This window comes from Oncorhynchus kisutch, linkage group LG29 (assembly GCF_002021735.2).
Source record: "Oncorhynchus kisutch isolate 150728-3 linkage group LG29, Okis_V2, whole genome shotgun sequence".
Classification (NCBI taxonomy): domain Eukaryota; kingdom Metazoa; phylum Chordata; class Actinopteri; order Salmoniformes; family Salmonidae; genus Oncorhynchus; species Oncorhynchus kisutch.
The window spans coordinates 2,841,121-2,860,874 of record NC_034202.2 but is presented as its reverse complement, the minus strand read 5'-3'; the positions used below and the strand labels follow the sequence as shown (position 1 = coordinate 2,860,874).

At 46.0% G+C, this 19,754-nt stretch overlaps 1 protein-coding gene across 6 annotated transcripts in view; it reads left to right on the top strand.

Moving 5' to 3' along the window:
- Positions 1-19,754, top strand: part of LOC109873518 (spectrin alpha chain, non-erythrocytic 1) — a 53,539-nt gene that overhangs the window by 18,288 nt on the left and 15,497 nt on the right. For 4 of the 6 annotated variants that reach the window (XM_031808961.1, XM_031808960.1, XM_020465181.1 and 1 more), the window contains exons 2-21: positions 4,388-4,627; positions 4,950-5,075; positions 5,745-5,885; positions 6,135-6,415; positions 6,543-6,842; positions 7,033-7,168; positions 7,302-7,403; positions 7,524-7,661; positions 7,776-7,886; positions 7,970-8,047; positions 8,198-8,353; positions 8,558-8,762; positions 9,906-10,087; positions 11,125-11,491; positions 15,594-15,904; positions 16,167-16,301; positions 16,669-16,817; positions 17,234-17,290; positions 17,491-17,689; positions 19,577-19,681. In XM_031808961.1, coding sequence (XP_031664821.1) covers positions 4,388-4,627; positions 4,950-5,075; positions 5,745-5,885; positions 6,135-6,415; positions 6,543-6,842; positions 7,033-7,168; positions 7,302-7,403; positions 7,524-7,661; positions 7,776-7,886; positions 7,970-8,047; positions 8,198-8,353; positions 8,558-8,762; positions 9,906-10,087; positions 11,125-11,491; positions 15,594-15,904; positions 16,167-16,301; positions 16,669-16,817; positions 17,234-17,290; positions 17,491-17,689; positions 19,577-19,681 — 3,519 coding nt within the window. The remainder of the gene's footprint in view (positions 1-4,387; positions 4,628-4,949; positions 5,076-5,744; positions 5,886-6,134; positions 6,416-6,542; positions 6,843-7,032; positions 7,169-7,301; positions 7,404-7,523; positions 7,662-7,775; positions 7,887-7,969; positions 8,048-8,197; positions 8,354-8,557; positions 8,763-9,905; positions 10,088-11,124; positions 11,492-15,593; positions 15,905-16,166; positions 16,302-16,668; positions 16,818-17,233; positions 17,291-17,490; positions 17,690-19,576; positions 19,682-19,754) is intronic. The other 2 variants (XM_020465178.2, XM_020465176.2) reach the window with 1 other exon arrangement.

The following is a 19,754-nucleotide window of genomic DNA, read 5'->3' as shown; positions in this document are numbered from 1 at the left end:
AATATTCATGAAAATATAAGTGTAATACATCACAATAAAGCTTAGCTTCTTGTTAATCCAGCCGCAGTGTAAAATTTCAAAAAGGCTTTACGGTGAAAGCAGACCATGCGATTATCTGAGGACAGCGCCCCGCATACAAACACATAAATCATTTTCAACCAGGCAGGTGGCGACACAAAAGTCAGAAATAACGATATAATAAATGCCTTACCTTTTGAAGATCTTCAATGGTAACGCATTCCAAAATGTCTCAAACATCACAAATGGTCCTTTCGTTCGATAATGTCCTTCTTTATATCCCCAAAATGTCCATTTTTATTTGGCGCGTTTGATTCAGAAATACACCGGTTCCAACTCGCCCAACATGACTACAAAGTATCTAATAAGTTACCTGTAAACTTGGTCCAAACATTTCAAACAATGTTCCTAATCCAACCTCTGGTATCCTAAAATAATCAATAAAATTTAAGACGGGATAAACCGGATAGAAACAACGTGAAGCGCATTCCAGTTCACACTCACCAAACAGTAGAGTCCACATGGAGTGACACTTACAAAGAACAGCCATGCTTCTTCATTTCTCAAAAGAAAAACATCAACCAATTACTAAAGACTGTTGACATCTAGTGGAAGCCATGTTCCTATTAAATAGGGCTTCACATAGAAAACCATTGGGAAATACTATGACCTCCCAATTTTTTTTCTCCCCTGGATGGTTTGTGCTCGGAGTTTCGCCTGCCAAATCCGTTATGTTATACTCAGACATTATTTTAACAGTTTCAGAAACTTCAGAGTGTTTTCTATCCAAATCTACCAATTATATGCATATCCTAGCTTCTCTGCCTGAGTAACCGGATGCTTTTCATCCGGATGTGAAAATACTGCCCCCTTTCCCTTAGAAGTAAAAAAAAAAAATCAAAATATATTTGATATTCTTCAAAGTAGCCACTCTTTGCCTTGATGACAGCTTTGAACACTCTTGGCATTCTCTCAACCAGCTTCATGACATAGTCACCTGAAATGCATTTCAATTAACAGGTGTGCCTTCTTAAAAGTTCATTTGTATATATTTTTTCCTTCCTAATGCGTTTGATCCAATCAGTTGTGTTGTGACAATGTAGGGTTGGTATACAGAAGATAGTCCTATTTGGTAAAAGACCAAGTCCATATTATGCAAAAAAAAGCAGAAACGACAGTCCATCATTACTTTAAGACGCGAAGGTCAGACAATCCGGAAAATGTGAAGAACTTTGAAAGTTTCTTCAAGTGCAGTCGCAAGAAGCATCAAGCGCTATGATGAAACTGGCTCTCATGAGGACCGCCACAGGAAACGAAGACCCAGAGTTACCTCTGCTGCAGAGGATAAGTTCATTAGAGTTGCCAGCCCAAATAAATGCTTCACAGAGTTCAAGTAACAGACACATCTCAATGTAAACTGTTCAGAGGAGACTGCATGAATCAGGCTTTCATGGTTGAATTTCTGCAAAGAAGCCAATACTAAAGGACATCAATAAGAAGAAGAGACTTGCTTGGGCCAAGAAACACGAGCAATGGACATTAGACCAATGGAAATCTGTCCTTTTGGTCCAAATGTAAGATTTTCGGTTCCAACCACTGTCTCTTTGTGAGACGCAGAGTAGGTGAACGGATTATCTCCGCATGTGTGGTTCCCACTGTGAAGCATGGAGGAGGTGTGGGGGTGCTTTGCTGGTGACACTGTCAGTGATTTTTTTGAATTCAAAATTAAAATAAAAAAATCAAGGCACACTTAACCAGCATGGCTACCACAGCATTCTGTAGCGATACGCCATCCCGTCTGGTTTGGGCTTAGTCCCACTATCATTTGTTTTTCAACAAGTCATTGACCGAACACACCCCCAGGCTGTGTAAGGGCTATTTGACCAAGAAGGAGAGTGATGGTGCTGCATCAGATGGCCTGGTATCCACAATCACCCGACCTCAACCCAATTGAGATGGGTTGAATGAGTTGAACCGCAGAGTGAAGGAATAGCAGATGCAAATGCTCAGCATGTGTGGGAACTTCCTCAAGACTGTTGGAAAAGCCTTCCAGGTGACTGTCATGAAGCTGGTTGAGAGAATGCCAAGAGGGTGCAAAGCTGTCAAGGCAAAGGGTGGCTACTTTAAATAACTTTTTTTTGTTTACTACATGATTCCATGTGTTATTTCATAGTTTTGATGTCTTCGCTATTATTCTACAATGTAGAAAATAGTTTTAAAGACCTTGAATGAGAAGATGTGTCAACTTTTGACTGGTACTGTATATTTTTGTGTGAAAATCTTAGTCGTTCTCATGGTTGGAGGCCTCACGTGCTAAAACAAAATGTTGTCTATTTAAAATATTCAGTGATGGAAAATGGTCCAACTTGCCATTTTGAATGCAATGTAGATGATACAGTTCACTGTTACATCAGCCTCAAAGGCCTAAATCATTGGATGGTAATTCAGGAATTTGTGGTGTTACACACACACACTCCTTAAATAGCACCATATGTGTAGCCCACCCCCCCACATTCTCATTCATGTGTGAGAGGAAGCATTTGGGGTATGCCTGCCTTGCAGCGACTGAGTAACAGCCACCCAGAGTGTGGTCCTCTAACAGCCCCTCTCTGCTATCCAGGCTGGGGGGACAAGAATACAGGGTGGGTGACACTGACCCTGTCTGACCTCACCCTACTCATCTCCCTACAGGCCTCCACTCTCCCCTGGTGTATGGTTGGATGGGTTTGGTTTGGGGTGTATAGGCAGGGTGTGAGGGCCACTGTGGGCTGACAGCCGCAGTCCTATTGTGCATGGAGCCTGGTCTCTGTTTGTTCAGAGCTATTTTCCCCTCCCCCCATGACATTCTTGTCGTCTTAGCTGCTTGACTGGAGAGGAGCTGGCTACTTCACTGGGGAGTTTTTGTCAATTCATAGCATAGTTAGCCTTGTCTGGTTCTCTTCCACAAAGTTACATGGCATTTCCTCTAGATCCGTTCTTGTGTGGTGAGTTGCGATCCCATAATATGCTGCACTGTGTTCAATTGCCCCCAGGGAAAGAGAAAAGAATGAACTGCACTGTGTTCAATTGCCCCCAGGGAAAGAGAAAAGAATGAACTGCACTGTGTTCAATTGCCCCCAGGGAAAGAGAAAAGAATGAACTGCACTGTGTTCAATTGCCCCCAGGGAAAGAGAAAAGAATGAACTGCACTGTGTGATATTGCCCCCAGGGAAAGAGAAAAGAATGAACTGCACTGTGTGATATTTGCCCCCAGGGAAAGAGAAAAGAATGAACTGCACTGTGTGATATTGCCCCCAGGGAAAGAGAAAAGAATGAACTGCACTGTGATATTTGCCCCCAGGGAAAGAGAAAAGAATGAACTGCACTGTGTGATATTGCCCCCAGGGAAAGAGAAAAGAATGAACTGCACTGTGTGATATTTGCTCCCAGGGAAAGAGAAAAGAATGAACTGCACTGTGTGATATTTGGAAGTCCTTTTGGAAGTCCTCCACATGTATTGTGTGTCTCTCTTGTGTTTTTAAAAGCCTAAAGAGAAATCGGATGATGGGCAAGTAGAAATACTCAATGTGGGCCTCCTGAGTGGCGCAGTGCTAGCTGTGAGATCCTGGTTCGGGTCCAGGCTCTGTTGTAGCCGGCCGCGACCGGGAGACCCATGGGGCAGCGCACAATTGGCCCAACGTCGTCGGGGTTAGGGGAGGGTTTGGCTGGCAGGGATGTTCTTGTCCCATCGCGCTCTAGTAACTCCTGTGGCGGCCCGGGCACAGTGCATGCTGACATGATCACCAGTGTTTCCTCCGACACGTTGGTGCGGCTGGCTTCCGGGTTAAGCGGGCATTGTGTCAAGAAGCAGGCTGGGTTGAGTTTCTGAGGACGCACGGCTCTCGACCTTCGCCTCTCATGAGTCCGTACGGGAGTTGCAGAGATGGGACAAGACTGTAACTACCAATTTGATACCACGAAATTGGGGTGAAAAAGGGGTAAATTTAAAATAAGTAATACTCGATGTGATCATGCTAGCGTAACCATTGCAGACTCAGTTGGACCATTTTATTTTTGTTCTATTCAAAGAGATGGACAAATGGTAGCAGCCATCTTGTTCATACACTCATGCATTTGCCAGCAGCCATCTTAACATTCTCATCCACTCATCCCAATTGTAGGAACTATTAATGTTGACAACTAGCAAACAAAGGTTCCAGCTGAAACATTGTTGCAAATAGAAAGTAGTAATGATGATTGGCCTACAACGGAAATATAATTACTAGAACAGGCAAAGCCCATCAGTAATTCCATTTTCTATTGATAACAATGGGCTACTCCTGTAATATTATAAAACTTTCCTAATTTCCACCTGTATTTCTGTCATCAGAGAATGGATACCAGTGGGGTGAAAGTGCTGGAGTCTGCCGACGACATCCAGGAGCGCCGGCAGCAGGTGTTGGATCGCTACCGGCGCTTCAAGGAGCTGTCGGGTGTGCGCCGGCAGAAGCTGGAGGACTCCTACCGTTTCCAGTTCTTCCGCCGCGATGCCGATGAGCTGGAGAAGTGGATCCAGGAGAAGCTGCAGATCGCCTCCGATGAGAACTACAAGGACCCCACCAACCTCCAGGTCAGTGCAGATGGATAGGAAGCCAGTTGAGGCTAATAAAATAAATGATGACTTGGGTGGAGCTGTAAGCAGGGCATAGAAAGTGAATACTGAAGTAAAGATCCTGATTTGATTGACCTTTATGATGCACAAGCCACTTGTTGTGAATTTACTGGCTTTAAGGCTTGCCAGTGGCCATTCAAAACGAAACAGCGTGGCCATAAAACCACACACACAGAATTATCAGTACGTCATAAAACCCTCTTTGCTGTGACCCTTGGCCAGGTATGTCTGTCCTATCCACTAGTCTTTGTGCCACGCTAACATGCCTCCTCCCCCCCAGGGCAAGCTCCAGAAACACCAGGCCTTCGAGGCGGAGGTGCAGGCCAACGCTGGAGCCATCATCAAGCTTGATGAGACTGGCAACCTCATGACCTCCGAGGGTCACTTTGCCTCTGAAACCATCCGCGTAAGACACGCATACACACACAGTCCGCTGAGCTATATGCTTAACCAAGATGGAACTACACAATCTACCCCTTTTAACCCAATCATGTCTGGTTCAGTCCTTCACGCCCTACCGGACTTTCCAGAGACCCATAGTCTCAAGTTTCAATATGGCGGCGTATATAAAAGTAGGTGCTTGAGTGCTGTCGACCTCCTGGCTCTTCTGTTTCTCTCACTTTTAGGTTCCACTCCACTTCTGTCATATCCACTGTTCTGTTTGTTGTGTGGTTATGCCATATTTAAGAATAGTTCATGAAAAGTGCATGATTTGTGTGGCTAAAAGGAACATTTTGTTCCATTGATAAGCACTTACCTTGGTCTCAAACTACAACCTCAGCAAGTACTGGGCCATATTCATAAAGCGTCTCGAGTAGGAGTGCTGATTTAGGATCAATTTGAACTTTTGGATCATATTGAACAAGATCACTTTGACAGGGCGGCCTGATCCTAAGTCAGCGCTCCTTCCGTGAGATGCGTTATGAATACAGGCCCTGATTTCCCATAATGAATAAGGTTATATTGACAGAGGGGACCTGATCCTAGATCAGCACGCCTACTCTGAGAGGCTGATTATTGGTGTTGGATCAGCTTCCATTCCGTGGTGCAAATGGTCTCCCATTCTGCCCAACAGACTCGTCTGGAGGAGCTGCACCGTCTTTGGGACCTGCTGCTGCAGAAGACCAAGGAGAAAGGTGTTCGTCTGCTGCAGGCCCAGAAGCTGGTGCAGTACCTGCGCGAGTGTGAGGATGCCCTGGACTGGATTAGTGACAAGGTCAGTGTCTCAACCTGTAGTCACACACACACACATACACACACACACATATATATCTACTGGAGGCCATGGCCTAAACCATGTCTACAGGACCCTAATAGACAACATTGCCTTACCCTAAATCATGTCCAACAGGAGACCATTGTCATAGGACCCGAAAGACAACCGATCCTAAACATTAGCCTCCCTAAACCATGTGTACAGGATCCTGCTAGATAACCTATCCTAATCCAAAGCCGTGTTTAACAGGAGGCCATGGCCACCTCAGAGGAGCTGGGCCAGGACTTGGAGCATGTGGAGGTGCTCCAGAAGAAGTTTGAGGAGTTCCAGACGGACCTGGCGGCTCACGAGGAGCGTGTGAACGAGGTGAACCAGCTGGCGGGCAAGCTGAGCCAGGAGTCCCACCCCGAGGCGGAGCTCATCGTCCGCAAGCAGGAGGAGGTGAACGCCGCCTGGCAGAGGCTCAAGGGCCTGGCGCAGCAGAGGCAGGGCAGGCTGTTCGGAGCTGCCGAGGTGCAGCGCTTCAACAGGTATGTCCAGGACGGACTGTTGTGTATGTTTGGGTGTGGGTGTCTGTGTGATAGAGAAGCCACAAAATAATGAGTGAATCAAGAAATGTTCATTTCTGACTGGATGTATGTGTTATGTGGCTTCCAGGGATGTGGACGAGACCATCAGCTGGATCAAGGAGAAGGAGCAACTCATGGCGTCCGATGACTTTGGCCGGGACCTGGCCAGCGTTCAGGCCCTGCTGCGCAAGCACGAGGGCCTGGAGAGAGACCTGGCTGCCCTGGAGGACAAGGTCAACACTCTGGGCGGAGAGGCTGAACGTCTGCAGCAGACCCACCCCCAGAACGCTTCCCAGATCCACCTGAAGAGGGACGAGCTCATCACCAACTGGGAGCAGATCCGCACGCTGGCCGCCGAGCGCCACGCCCACCTCAACGACTCCTACAGGTTGATACCACTCTGGCTGCCCTAACAGCGAACACTGTAGCTTTACTGCCATACCGTTATTGTAACACCACTGTGCTCAACACAGCGACCACCCAAAAATAGCATGGTCAAGAACTCCTATATCAGCCATTTGGCTCAGTTTAGTTGAAAGTATGTAGAAACCTCTCTGACTGTGTTTGGCCCCCTGCAGGCTGCAGCGCTACACTGCAGACTTCCGTGACCTGACCAGCTGGGTGACGGAGATGAAGGCCCTGATCAACGCTGACGAGTTGGCCAACGACGTGGCCGGAGCCGAGGCTCTTCTCGACCGCCACCAGGAGCACAAAGTACAGAAACACACTAAAATGAATGAACTTTATTTTAGCAGTTGAAAAGTACATTTTCTCAGATCTTCAATCAGTGATGCTCGTTTTTCCTCCAATGTTGCTGATGTTTACTGTGTGTGTGTGGGGTCCTTAGGGTGAGATTGATGCCCATGAGGACAGCTTCAAAGCCACGGACGAAGCCGGTCAGGCCTTGCTCAACACCGGACACTACGCCTTAGAGGAGGTCAAGGAGAAGGTAGGACTGGTCTTTCTGTCTCCCGTTGTTTCTGTCCTTGGTTTTGGCTTCATACTTTTAACATGGATTTCCACACAGATTCATTGAACCTCCTTTTACCTTGTTTATTTTTATGTGTAGCTGGGTGTCCTGACTGAAGAGAAGGAGTCTCTGCTGGAGCTGTGGGAGGTGCGCAGGCAGCAGTATGAGCAGTGCATGGACCTGCAGCTCTTCTACAGGGACACAGAGCAGGTCGACAACTGGATGAGCAAACAAGAGGTATTTCCATCCACACACAATAATAATAAACAATATACTCACCCAAAAATTATTCTCCAAAATGGTGGGGTGTGTGATCCTAGTAAGTAAGTATGCTTTTTTGTGTATATCCAGGCTTTCCTTCTGAACGAGGACCTTGGTGACTCTCTGGACAGCGTGGAGGCCTTGCTTAAGAAACACGAGGACTTTGAGAAGTCCCTCAGCGCCCAGGAGGAGAAGATCACTGTGAGTACCTGTCCTAGCCATAACCATAGATCTAGAATCCGCTTTCATTCCTCAAATCTTAAACTTAACCACTTTCTCTTTAGGCCCTGGATGAATTTGCCACCAAACTGATCCAGAACAACCACTATGCCAAGGAGGATGTTGCTACTCGTAGAGATGCTGTAAGTACAGAGAGGAAACATTCTGCACATACACATGAATACGATAAGAACCGGAATGTGTCCTATGTTTGCTGCACTCTCTTATCTGTTTATATCATATTCTGGATGTTAGGGATGACATTTTATACACATCTGTGTTTCCCCCTGTAGCTGCTGAGCCGCCGCAACGCCCTGCACGAGCGTGCTCAGTCCCGCCGCGCCGCTCTGGAGGACTCCTTCCACCTGCAGCAGTTCTTCCGTGACTCGGACGAACTCAAGAGCTGGATCAATGAGAAGATGAAGACGGCCACCGACGAAGCCTACAAGGTACGGTTGGAACCAGCTACTTTATAGTGGTATACTTTAGCTAGTTACTTTATAATGGGGTTTCAATGCTCAACATGGCTTTCTCCTAGACTGCTACGAGAACCCATTAGGATGCAGTACCACCGTGAACCACACAGATTCTTATTCACAGTACTCTGGCATAATAGCAACATGTTCCTTACACCATCTCTCTGTTGTCCCCAGGACCCGTCCAACCTACAGGGCAAGGTCCAGAAGCACCAGGCCTTCGAGGCGGAGCTGTCAGCCAACCAGAGCCGCATCGATGCTCTGCAGAAGTCTGGGCAGGAGCTCCTAGATGGGAAGCACTACGCCGCCGACGAGGTGTCTGTACGCATGGACGAGGTCAGCTCCCAGTGGAAGAAGCTGCTGGAGGCCACCGAACTCAAAGGTGAGACGACGAGAGTGGAGGAGAGGAAGTTCAGATGAAGTGTGTGGCTATTATTATATTATTATAGCAAGTGGAAGTAGTACAAAATGGCGGCAATGCTAGTGAATAGATGCGGTAAGAAGGTCAATGGAATGCAGATCGTGGAGGATATATGAAGGGCGCCAGATTGGTGCACATTCAACAAGTCTGATCTAACAAAGTGGTTATTCGTCAAATCTGTCGTGCTTGATCCCTTGTAACAGGCCCACAATGTGGTTATTCGTCAAATCTGTCGTGCTTGATCCCGTGTAACAGGCCCACAATGTGGTTACTAAAATCTGGTTTGGATATATTTGGCTGGTTTTTCTGCATAACATTTTAGAACTAGTCACTTTTCAGGTTTAGAAGAAGTGCCTGCTAAATGCTAACACTCGTTCGTATAGCTGGTAGCATAGGTAGCTAAGCTCTTAAGTGTTCGGCCAGTAACCAAAAGTTTACTGGTTTGAATCCCCGAGCTGGCAAGGTGTAATCTTCATTTGAGCAAGGCAGTTAACCTCCTTTAACAACTGCTCCCCCCGGGTGCCGGTGACGTGGATGTCGATTTAAGGCAGCCCCCCGCACCTCTCTGATTCAGAGTGGTTGGGTTAGATGCAGAAGACCCATTTTTGGTTGAATGCATTGTTGTGCAACTGACTAGGCATCCCTCTTTCCCATAGCTAGCTTAGAGAAATCGGTGGTGGTGGTAAGTCGCTTTTAACTAATGCAGTTGATTGGTGATGATGACATGAACATGTATTGGGGTTGACATCCATACAAGCATTATACTCCGATTGTTATCTCATAGTGTGAAATACACATATTAACAATAGCCTATATGTAGGCACATTTTTCTGGGGGGCAATGAGGAGATTTGGATCTTTCCCACACACATTTCCATGGGATTTACATTATTTTGGACGACCACATCTATTGGAGAGTAACATTTCAAAGTGAAGGTGCTTTTGTTATCTTATACTGTGACTAGCTGTTAGTTAATAGACAAGGTCATTTTGGCGCCCCAAGATTTGAAACCAAACCTCTGAACCTTTTTTAAGGAGGAAGGGTATTTCTATCTTAATTTCAACCATTCCTAAACCTCTCCTCACCATGCTCTCCTCTCCCCAGGCATCAAGCTGCGCGAGGCCAACCAGCAGCAGCAGTTCAACAGAAACGTGGAGGACATTGAGCTGTGGCTGTATGAGGTCGAGGGCCACCTGGCTTCAGATGACTACGGCAAAGATCTGACCAGCGTCCAGAACCTGCAGAAGAAGCACGCCCTGCTGGAGGCTGACGTGGCTGCCCACCAGGTAAAGGGCTTGTTTGACATTGCAGTCGACAGTGCAGGCAACTGCTGACTGATCTACAAGTCGACCTTGCATCATATATAACTACTTATTATCATTTGTAGGTCAGTAAGTCACAATTTACCCACAATGCACCACAGTTTTGATCTGCTCGAACGCGCTCAGTGACTTCCATATCACCACAAGATAACTGACTGACAGCTACCAGGTAACTGGAGAACATCACCAGTAGCCTCCAGCTCCAATGTTTTCAGACCCAAAAAGTTAACTACTTAGACACGGTTGCATTTACCTCTGGGACCAGCTGCTAGACAGTGTATCTCCTCATAAGAATCCCATCCATGCCTGGCGGTGTCTTTGATTGACAGACACAAATAAACTCTGATTCTATGCATGGGAGCTACCACTCCAAGTAGCCTCCATAGCCTGGTTGCAGTGACATCATGGTCTATAATATTCAGGCATTCAAATAGTAGTGTTGACTTATGTGGTCTGGCTGGTAAGACTAGGTAAGGTAAGACTGGCTGACTGACTTAAGGTGTCGGCATGATTTGGTTCGGCTGACACCTAGGCGGACTGAACTAGTGTGCTCGCAAACTCCCTTAAAATGACCTTCACTTTAAAAACGAGAAAAAGCGTCAATAGTACTGTTTCTTCGTCTTGAGACGCCACAACGTCTCATTCATTGACGTTTTTGGAGAGGAGATCTTTGCTGCACAATTTTACAGCCATGATGGTAAAGTATTTCTCAATTAAAAACATTTGCATGAGAACGATTAGTCTATCGTTGAATGTCAACACACTTCATTGAATTATCCCTACTGTTGAACAATCCCCGACGATGGGATGTAGCCTTCTGCTACATACTTCGGCATCCCTCAAGAAAAAATCTAGTGTGCAAGAACAGCTGAGAAAACCCTTGCCAAAGACCAAAACGAACAAAAGAGTCATAATATATGCATGAACTGTTTCAGATCGGAAGCCTTTACTGCCACTAGGCAGTTAGTTGGCTGACTGACTGACTTTCCCTCTCTCTCCAGGACCGCATCGATGGCATCACCATTCAGGCGCGTCAGTTCCAGGAAGCCGGTCACTTTGACGGCGACAACATCAAGCGCAAGCAGGAGGCGCTGGTGGCGCGCTACGATGCCCTCCGCGACCCCATGGCCGCCCGCAAGCAGAAGCTGTCAGACTCCCTGCGGCTGCAGCAGCTCTTCAGGGACGTGGAGGACGAGGAAACCTGGGTCCGGGAGAAGGAGCCCATCGCCGCCTCCACCAACCGGGGAAAAGACCTGATCGGCGTCCAGAACTTGCTGAAGAAGCACCAGGCCCTGCAGGCGGAGATCGCCGGCCATGAGCCCCGCATCAAGGCCGTCACCCAGAAAGGAGAGGCTATGGTGGAGGAAGGTGAGTTGTTTCGTACAAATGTGCATAGGCCCTACTGTCACCTTTTTTCACTATCTAGCAGGTTTGGGTCAATTTCAATTCAGTTAATTATAGTTTACTTCCTGAATTGACTGAATTGAAATGAATTGTCCAAACCCTTTCACCATGAGGCCAATGGTGACTTTAAAACAGTTAGTTTAATGGCTGTGACAGGAGAAAACAGGATGGATCAACAACATTGTAGTTACTCCACAATACTAACCTAAATGACAGTGTGAAACGAAGGAAGCCTGTCCAAAAAAAGGTATCCTGTTTGCAACAAGGCACTAAAGTTACAGCCAAACATTTGTTAGGTTTGGGGAAAATCCAATACAAAACATTACGGAGTACCACTTTTTATATTTTTAAGCATAGTGGTGGCAGTATAATGTTATGGGTATGCTTGTAATTGGTAAGGACTGAGGAGTTTTTCAGGATAAAAAAGAAGCTGAGCAGAACAAAGCACCAGCAAAGTCCTGGAGGAGAACCTGGTTCAGTCTGCTTTCATGGAGACACTGGGAGATGAATTTGCCTTTTAGCAGGACAAAAACCTAAAACACAAGGGCAAATCTACACTGGAGTTGCTTACCAAGAAGACAGTGAATGTTCCTGAGTGACCCGAGTTACAGTTTTGACTTAAATCGTCTTGAAAATCTATGGCAAGCAGTGGTGATTTTTACCATGTAAATGTTGGTCTGGCAAACAAAAAAAAAACATTTTTTAGAAGCATGCCAGCAAAGCCACTAAACAATACATTAATGGCACTATAACAGTGACAAACGGTGCCCACAAAATGTTAGTCTACATAAAGCTGTCCCAACAGCAGAGCTTTCTTTTCAGCACCATGCAGTGAATCCTTACCACTGCTACACCTGGCTATCAGCAGAGCCTTTCATTCAACTTCATTTATTGCCTTAAAAAAAACATAGCTTATGCCTGACTTACTTAAACAAATATGGTTTCTACTGACAATTTGAGATGTACAAGCTATGGCATAAGGGGACAATGAACAGATAAGGAGTCCCTAATTTCGATTAAGACATATTAATGAGCGTGCTAGGACAGTCTATATAACTACAGTACCAGTCAAAAGTCTGGACACACCTACTCATTACAGGGTATTTCTTTTCATTTTACTAATATATATATATATATATATATATATATATATACTGCTCAAAAAAATAAATGGAACACTTAAACAACACAATGTAACTCCAAGTCAATCACACTTCTGTGAAATCAAACTGTCCACTTAGGAAGCAACACTGATTGACAATACATTTCACATGCTGTTGTGCAAATGGAATAGACAACAGGTGGAAATTATAGGCAATTAGCAAGACACCCCCAATAAAGGAGTGGTTCTGCAGGTGGTGACCACAGACCACTTCTCAGTTCCTATGCTTCCTGGCTGATGTTTTGGTCACTTTTGAATGCTGGCGGTGCTTTCACACTAGTGGAAGCATGAGACGGAGTCTACAACCCACACAAGTGGCTCAGGTAGTGCAGCTCATCCAGGATGGAACATCAATGCGAGCTGTGGCAAGAAGGTTTGCTGTGTCTGTCAGCGTAGTGTCCAGAGCATGGAGGCGCTACCAGGAGACAGGCCAGTACATCAGGAGACGTGGAGGAGGCCGTAGGAGGGCAACAACCCAGCAGCAGGACCGCTACCTCCGCCTTTGTGCAAGGAGGAGCAGGAGGAGCACTGCCAGAGCCCTGCAAAATGACCTCCAGCAGGCCACAAATGTGTTTGTGTCTGTTCAAACGGTCAGAAACGGACTCCATGAGGGTGGTGTGAGGGCCCGACGTCCACAGGTGGGGGTTGTGTTTACAGCCCAAGAACAGACACAAGATAAGAACAGAGATTCTTACAGAGAGATTTTTGGTTCTAGCCGCTGTGTCTTTGTGAGACGCAGAAAAGGTGAACAGATTATCTCTGCATGTGTGGTTCCCACCGTGAAGCATGGAGGAGGTGGTGTGGGGGTGCTTTGCTGGTGACACTGTTAGAGTTTTATTTAGAATTCAAGGCACACTTAATGAGCATGGCTACCAGAGCATTCTTCAGCGATATGTCATCCCGTCTGGTTTGGGCTTAGTGGGACTATCATTTGTTTTTCAACATGACAATGACCCAACACACCTCCAGGCTGTGTAAGGGCTATTTGACCAAGAAGGAGAATGATGGAGTGCTGCATCAGATGACCCGGTCTCCACAATCACCTGACCTCAACCCAGTTTAGATGGTTTGGGATGAGTTGGACTGCTGAGTGAAGGAAAAGTAGCCAACAAGTGCTCAGCATATGTGGTAACTCCTTCAAGACTGTTGGAAAAGCATTCCAGGTGAAGCTGGTTGAGAGAATGCCAAGAGTGTGCAAAGCTGTCATCAAGGCAAAGGGTGGCTACTTTGAGAACCTAAAATATATTTTGATTTATTTAACACTGTTTTGGTTACTACATGATCCCATATGTGGTATTTAATAGTTGTGATGTCTTCACTATTATTCTACAATGTAGAAAATAGTACAAATAAAGAAAAACCCTTGAATGAGGAGGTGTCTCCAAACTTTGGATCTGTACTGTATTTGAGGGGGAAAGGGACAAAACACGAATAGTGAAGCACATGGGCAACTAACAGCTTACTACACAACATACACTTAGTATTACTTTCTCAGCTACAGTACACATATCTCCCTGGCATATTACATCATTCATGCTGCACCATACAGTACATTTTTGGACTCCCCACTTGAACAGGAAGGTGGCGTGGATGGTCCTTCACATTTTGTCATGGTCTGGAATTCTCTGGATTCATGGTGCTTTCAAGACAACTGGGAACTCGGGGGGGGGGGGGTTGAATCATGACGTCAGTGATCTTCAGGTCGGAGCTCTGGAAAGAGGCCAGAGTTCCCGACTTCGAATTCTGAGTTGGATGAATTATATATATTTTTTTCCCCAGTCGGAGCTCCGAATTTCCAGTCGTTTAGAACACGGCAGAAGTCATGCTGAATTGACAGCATGGCCAATGTATTCATCTGTTTCTGGCCCATGGTGTTGCGTGGGAATGTTTATCCTTTTTAAGCTTGGAATAGATACCCTTAAACCCAGAATTGGACCACAGACCCAATCCACGGAATAGCAGGCTAGTGATTGCTTTGCAATGCTTCCAGTTCGCCACTGATTCCTTACACACCACTCACTGTTGAATTTGTGATTTCCAACTTATTGTGTAATGTTAATGTGTAATGGCTGATGAGCACCGATTTGATTCATGATGACTGTGTGTCTAGCTTGCTAGCTAAGCTTTTGAAAGTATACTGTTAACATGATCAGTCCAATCAAAACTACTGTAGATATGACATAATTTGATCTGTGGCCAATGACCTTAAGCCTTCTTGGATGGGCACTTCTAATGTAAATTGATGGCAGGCAGCACCCAAGGGGCTTGAATTTTCAAGCTCTCCCAGTAGATTTTGTGGTGATGTATTGTCCTCATGAGTGGCACAACTAGAGAACCAACCCCTACACTCAATATTTCCCACTGGCTGCCCCACCACCACAGAAAGCACTGAGCTAAGCTGAAACACCTGCATTTTGGAGCTGCCTTACTCAAGATGGCAAAAAAGAGACCATGTTTGTATGCGGCTTTATTGACTCAAAGATGTATTATTATTTGTTTGCTAAACAGGTGGGTTGCCACCAATGACAAGACCTGACAAGACCTGAAAAGGGTTGTCTAACAATGATCAACAACCAATTTAACAGAGCTTGAAGAATTTTGAAAAGATTAATGGGCAAATGTTGTACAATCCAGGTGTGTTAAGCTCTTTTAGAAATTTACCCAGAAGGTATTGACTCAACACTGTGAATACTTATCTAATAAATGTTTTATTTTTCATAAATGTTTGACAAATGTTAATTTTTATTGCACTTTGAGAGTCTTGTGTAGTCGTTGACAAAAAATTATCAATCCATTTTAATCCCACTTTGTAACACAACAAAATGTGGAAAAGGTCTAGGGGTGTGAATACTTTCTTAAGGCGCTGCAAATAAACAACCCCCCTCTCCCTGTGGTCCCCACCAGGCCACTTTGCTGGGGAGGAGGTTAAGGTGAAGCTGGGGGAGCTGAACGGCCGCTGGGACACCCTGAAAGGCAAGGCCGGGCAGCGCAGGCAGGACCTGGAGGACTCACTGCAGGCACAGCAGTACTTTGCCGACGCCAACGAGGCAGAGTCGTGGATGAGGGAGAAAGAGCCCATCGTGGGCAGTCCCGACTACGGCAAGGATGAGGATTCGGCTGAGGCCCTGCTGAAGAAGCACGAAGCCCTGATGTCTGACCTGAGTGCTTATGGCACCAGCATCCAGGCTTTGAAGGAGCAGGCCCAATCCTGCAGGGTAAGTCTGGAACCCACATTGCATCTTTAGTCTTATCGTGAAATGAATGTGCACCATTTTACAACTTTTATAAATGCCTAAACTAGCTAGCTAACATGAACAATTCAACTATTTTTCCATCTTTGCAAACATCTGAGAACCAGAGTACCAACAAATCAATCATTTCTTTACTACTCCTGGTCTGTTATAGACACAAATGGATATTTTCATGTTGCTATTGTCTAGATTGCACCTTTAACACTTGTTTCCTTTCCACCTGCAGCAACAAGTTGCGCCCACCGATGATGAGACTGGCAAGGAGCTGGTGCTGGCCCTCTATGACTACCAGGAGAAGAGCCCCCGTGAGGTCACCATGAAGAAGGGAGACATCCTCACCCTGCTCAACAGTACCAACAAGGTGTGTGTGTGTGTGTGTGTGTGTGTGTGTGTGTGTGTGTGTGTGTGTGTGTGTGTGTGTGTGTGTGTGTGTGTGTGTGTGTGTGTGTGTGTGTGTGTGTGTGCACACACACACAACTTGTATAATAAAAGAAAGTTACCATCTTAGCGTAATGAACAAAAGCCTTGCTCCAAGCAGGGCCAGGTCCACAAATAACTGCTGCTAGCCCATACCCATGATCAGGCACTTGATGTAGACCAGAAATAATTTGATAGGCATAACCAAGATAGTATGAACTGAATGGGATGCATGTTCATCCCTTATGGGGGACAAAAATAACATGTTTGTCTTGTGTGTCTTCTCTCCTGACCTCTCTCGCCTGCTGAAGGACTGGTGGAAGGTGGAGGTGAACGACCGCCAGGGCTTTGTGCCAGCGGCCTACGTCAAGAAGCTAGACCCCACCCAGTCCTCTTCCCGGGAGAACCTGCTGGACGAGCAGGGCAGCATCGGCCTCCGCCAGGACCAGATCGAGAACCAGTAAGGGCCTCCTCCTACCTAACCCACTTCCAACTTACCCTCCCTTTCCCACTGATTTCTGACTTCTGCTCTTACATGCCCCAGTACTCATCTTCAGTCCTGTGGTTCTTTACCACCTTTTTACCTCTAACTTAGAATGTAACCTGTTGACCCGACTGGTTTAATTAACTGTTTTTAACAAATGTATGTTCCTATCTTAGCCTAGCTAATTAACAATTAACCTCTTCAATGTCCCAGTCTCTCTCTCCCCCTCCCTCAAATTTTAGTCTCCCTTTAGTCTCTTCCTTATCATTACAGTCCAGTGAGCCAGTAGCTTAAACTTTTCTGTCACTAACGGCCTTGCATTTCTCTCTGTCTGTTTCTCTGTTTCCCTCCCTAACTGCCTGCCTGCGCATGTCATGTTTGTGACTGAGTAGGCCGGGCGCAAAGGAGGCGTACAGTGTGTCTGTACGCATGAAGCAGGTGGAGGAACTGTGAGTAGGACCAGAGTGTCCCTCTAGGTGTCATGTTTGTGAAGCCACCATGCATTCCCACGAGCAACGCAGCCATTGCCATTCCTGCCAGTCCCTCAATCAATACCCATTTCAATGTCGTGGTCCTTGTGACTGGTTCCAGTGCTCGCTCTCTCGCTCTACACAAAGGGGATTCTAAAATCTCCATCCTGTCATTTTAGGTACGGCACTCTCCTGGAGCTGGGCGAGAAACGCAAGGACATGCTAGAAAAGAGCTGCAAGAAGTTCATGCTGTTCCGCGAGGCTAACGAACTGCAGCAGTGGATCAACGAGAAGGAGGGAGCCCTCACCAACGAGGAGGTGGGCTCCGACCTGGAGCAGGTGGAGGTGCTGCAGAAGAAGTTTGACGACTTCCAGAAGGTACCCTGCACACACGGTGGCTGCTGGGAGTAGGAGAGGGCACTAGCTGACTTACTGTACTTCATCCTTTTAGGCTTTAGTAGTGATGAGGGGGAAAATCAATACAGTAGAGTATCGCAATAATATAGGTTTTACCCCCTTTTTCTCCCCAATTTGGTGGTATCCAATTGTTAGTAGTTACTATCTTGTCTCATCGCTACAACTCCCGTACGGGCTCGGGAGAGACGAAGGTCGAAAGCCATGCATCCTCCGAAACGCAACCCAACCAAGCCGCACTGCTTCTTAACACAGCGCGCATCCAACCTGGAAGCCAGCCGCACCAATGTGTCGGAGGAAACACTGTGCACCTGGCGACCTTGGTTAGCGTGCACTGCGCCCGGTCCGCCACAGGAGTCGCTAGTGCGCGATGAGACAAGGATTTCCCTACCGGCCAAACCCTCCCTAACCCGGGACGACGCTATGCCAATTGTGCGTCGCCCCATGGACCTCCCGGCTGCGACAGAGCCTGGGCTCGAACCCAGAGTCTCTGGTGGTACAGCCCTAGATCACTGCGCCACCCGGGACGCCCCCGCAATAATATTTTTGACGATATATTCTAAGTATCGATTCTCTGCTAGATAGGTAATATCAGCTTGCACTAGTCGGCTGTCAAAACTCTGGTATTTCTATGGCTTGGCCTCAATCTTGGTGAGCCAACATGTTTTCATTTTGACTGATCAAAACTCGTTGTCTCATGGCTCTTTTCCCTCTGTAGTAGTATCGAAATCACAATAAATATAGAATTGTGATACATACAGAATCACAATACATATCGGTACCTAAAGTTGAGGTGAGGAAGTTCACTCCACGGGTACTATTTAATGAAGCTGCCAGTTGAGGACTTGTGAGGAGTCTGTTTCTCAAACTAGACACTAATGTACTTGTCCTCTTGCTCAGTTGTGCCCCGAGGCCTTCCACTCTTTCTATTCTGGTTAGGGTCAGTTTGTGCTGTTCTGTTCTGTGAGTAGTACACAGCGTTGTACGAGATCTTCAGTTTCTTGGAATTTTCTCGCCTGGAATAGCCTTCATTTCTCAGAACAAGAATAGACTGAGCTTCAGAAGAAAGGTCTTTTGTTTCTGGCCATTTTGAGCCTGTAATCAAACCCACAAATGCTGATGCTCCAGATACTCAAATAGTCTGAGGAAGGACAGTTTTATTGCTTCTTTAATCAGGACAACAGTTTTCAGCTGTGCTAACATAATTGCAAAAGTGTTTTCTAATGATGAATTAGCCTTTTAAAATGATAAACTTGGAGTAGCTGTTTCCAGCTACAATAGTAATTTACAACATTAACAATGTACATGTGTTTCTGATCAATTTGATGTTATTTTAATTGACAAAGTTGCTTTTCTTTCAAAAACAAGAACATTTCTAAGTGATCCCAAACTTTTGAACGGTAGTGTACATATTACCTAAATTACCTCGACTAACCATTGCCCCCTGCACATTGACTCTCTACCGGTACCCCCTGTATTGAGCCTTGCTATTGTTATTTTATTGTTGCTCTTTAATATTTTGTTTTTGTTTATTTGAGTAAATACTTTCTTAACCAACAGTGCAGCTTTAAGAAGAATAGGTGTTAAGGGTGTGCCAGTCAGCATGTCACTGTAAGGTCTACCTGTTGTATTCGGCGCACGTGACAAATACAATTTTGATTTGACTCCAATTAGCTTCCATATTCCGGTTGCAGAGCCATTTAATAATGTGTGCATGCTAGAACACATGGGAATGTGACGTGCTGCAGTCCTTCTTCGTTTATACCATACCCATCTCGACCAGTACCTTGGTGAATAAAATGTGTGTGAGTTGTGTAGTGACGGTCTTTCTTCTCCTTGCGTGTCCACCAGGACCTGAAGGCCAACGAGTCTCGTCTGAGGGACATCAACAAGGTGGCATCTGAGCTGGAGTCTGAGGGCCTAATGGCAGAGGAGGCAAACATGGTCCAAGCTCAGGTAATGTAGCCCGCTAATGCAGAGATATGTCATGTTTCATTTGTCAAAGATGAAAGCCTATGAAGCAATTGTT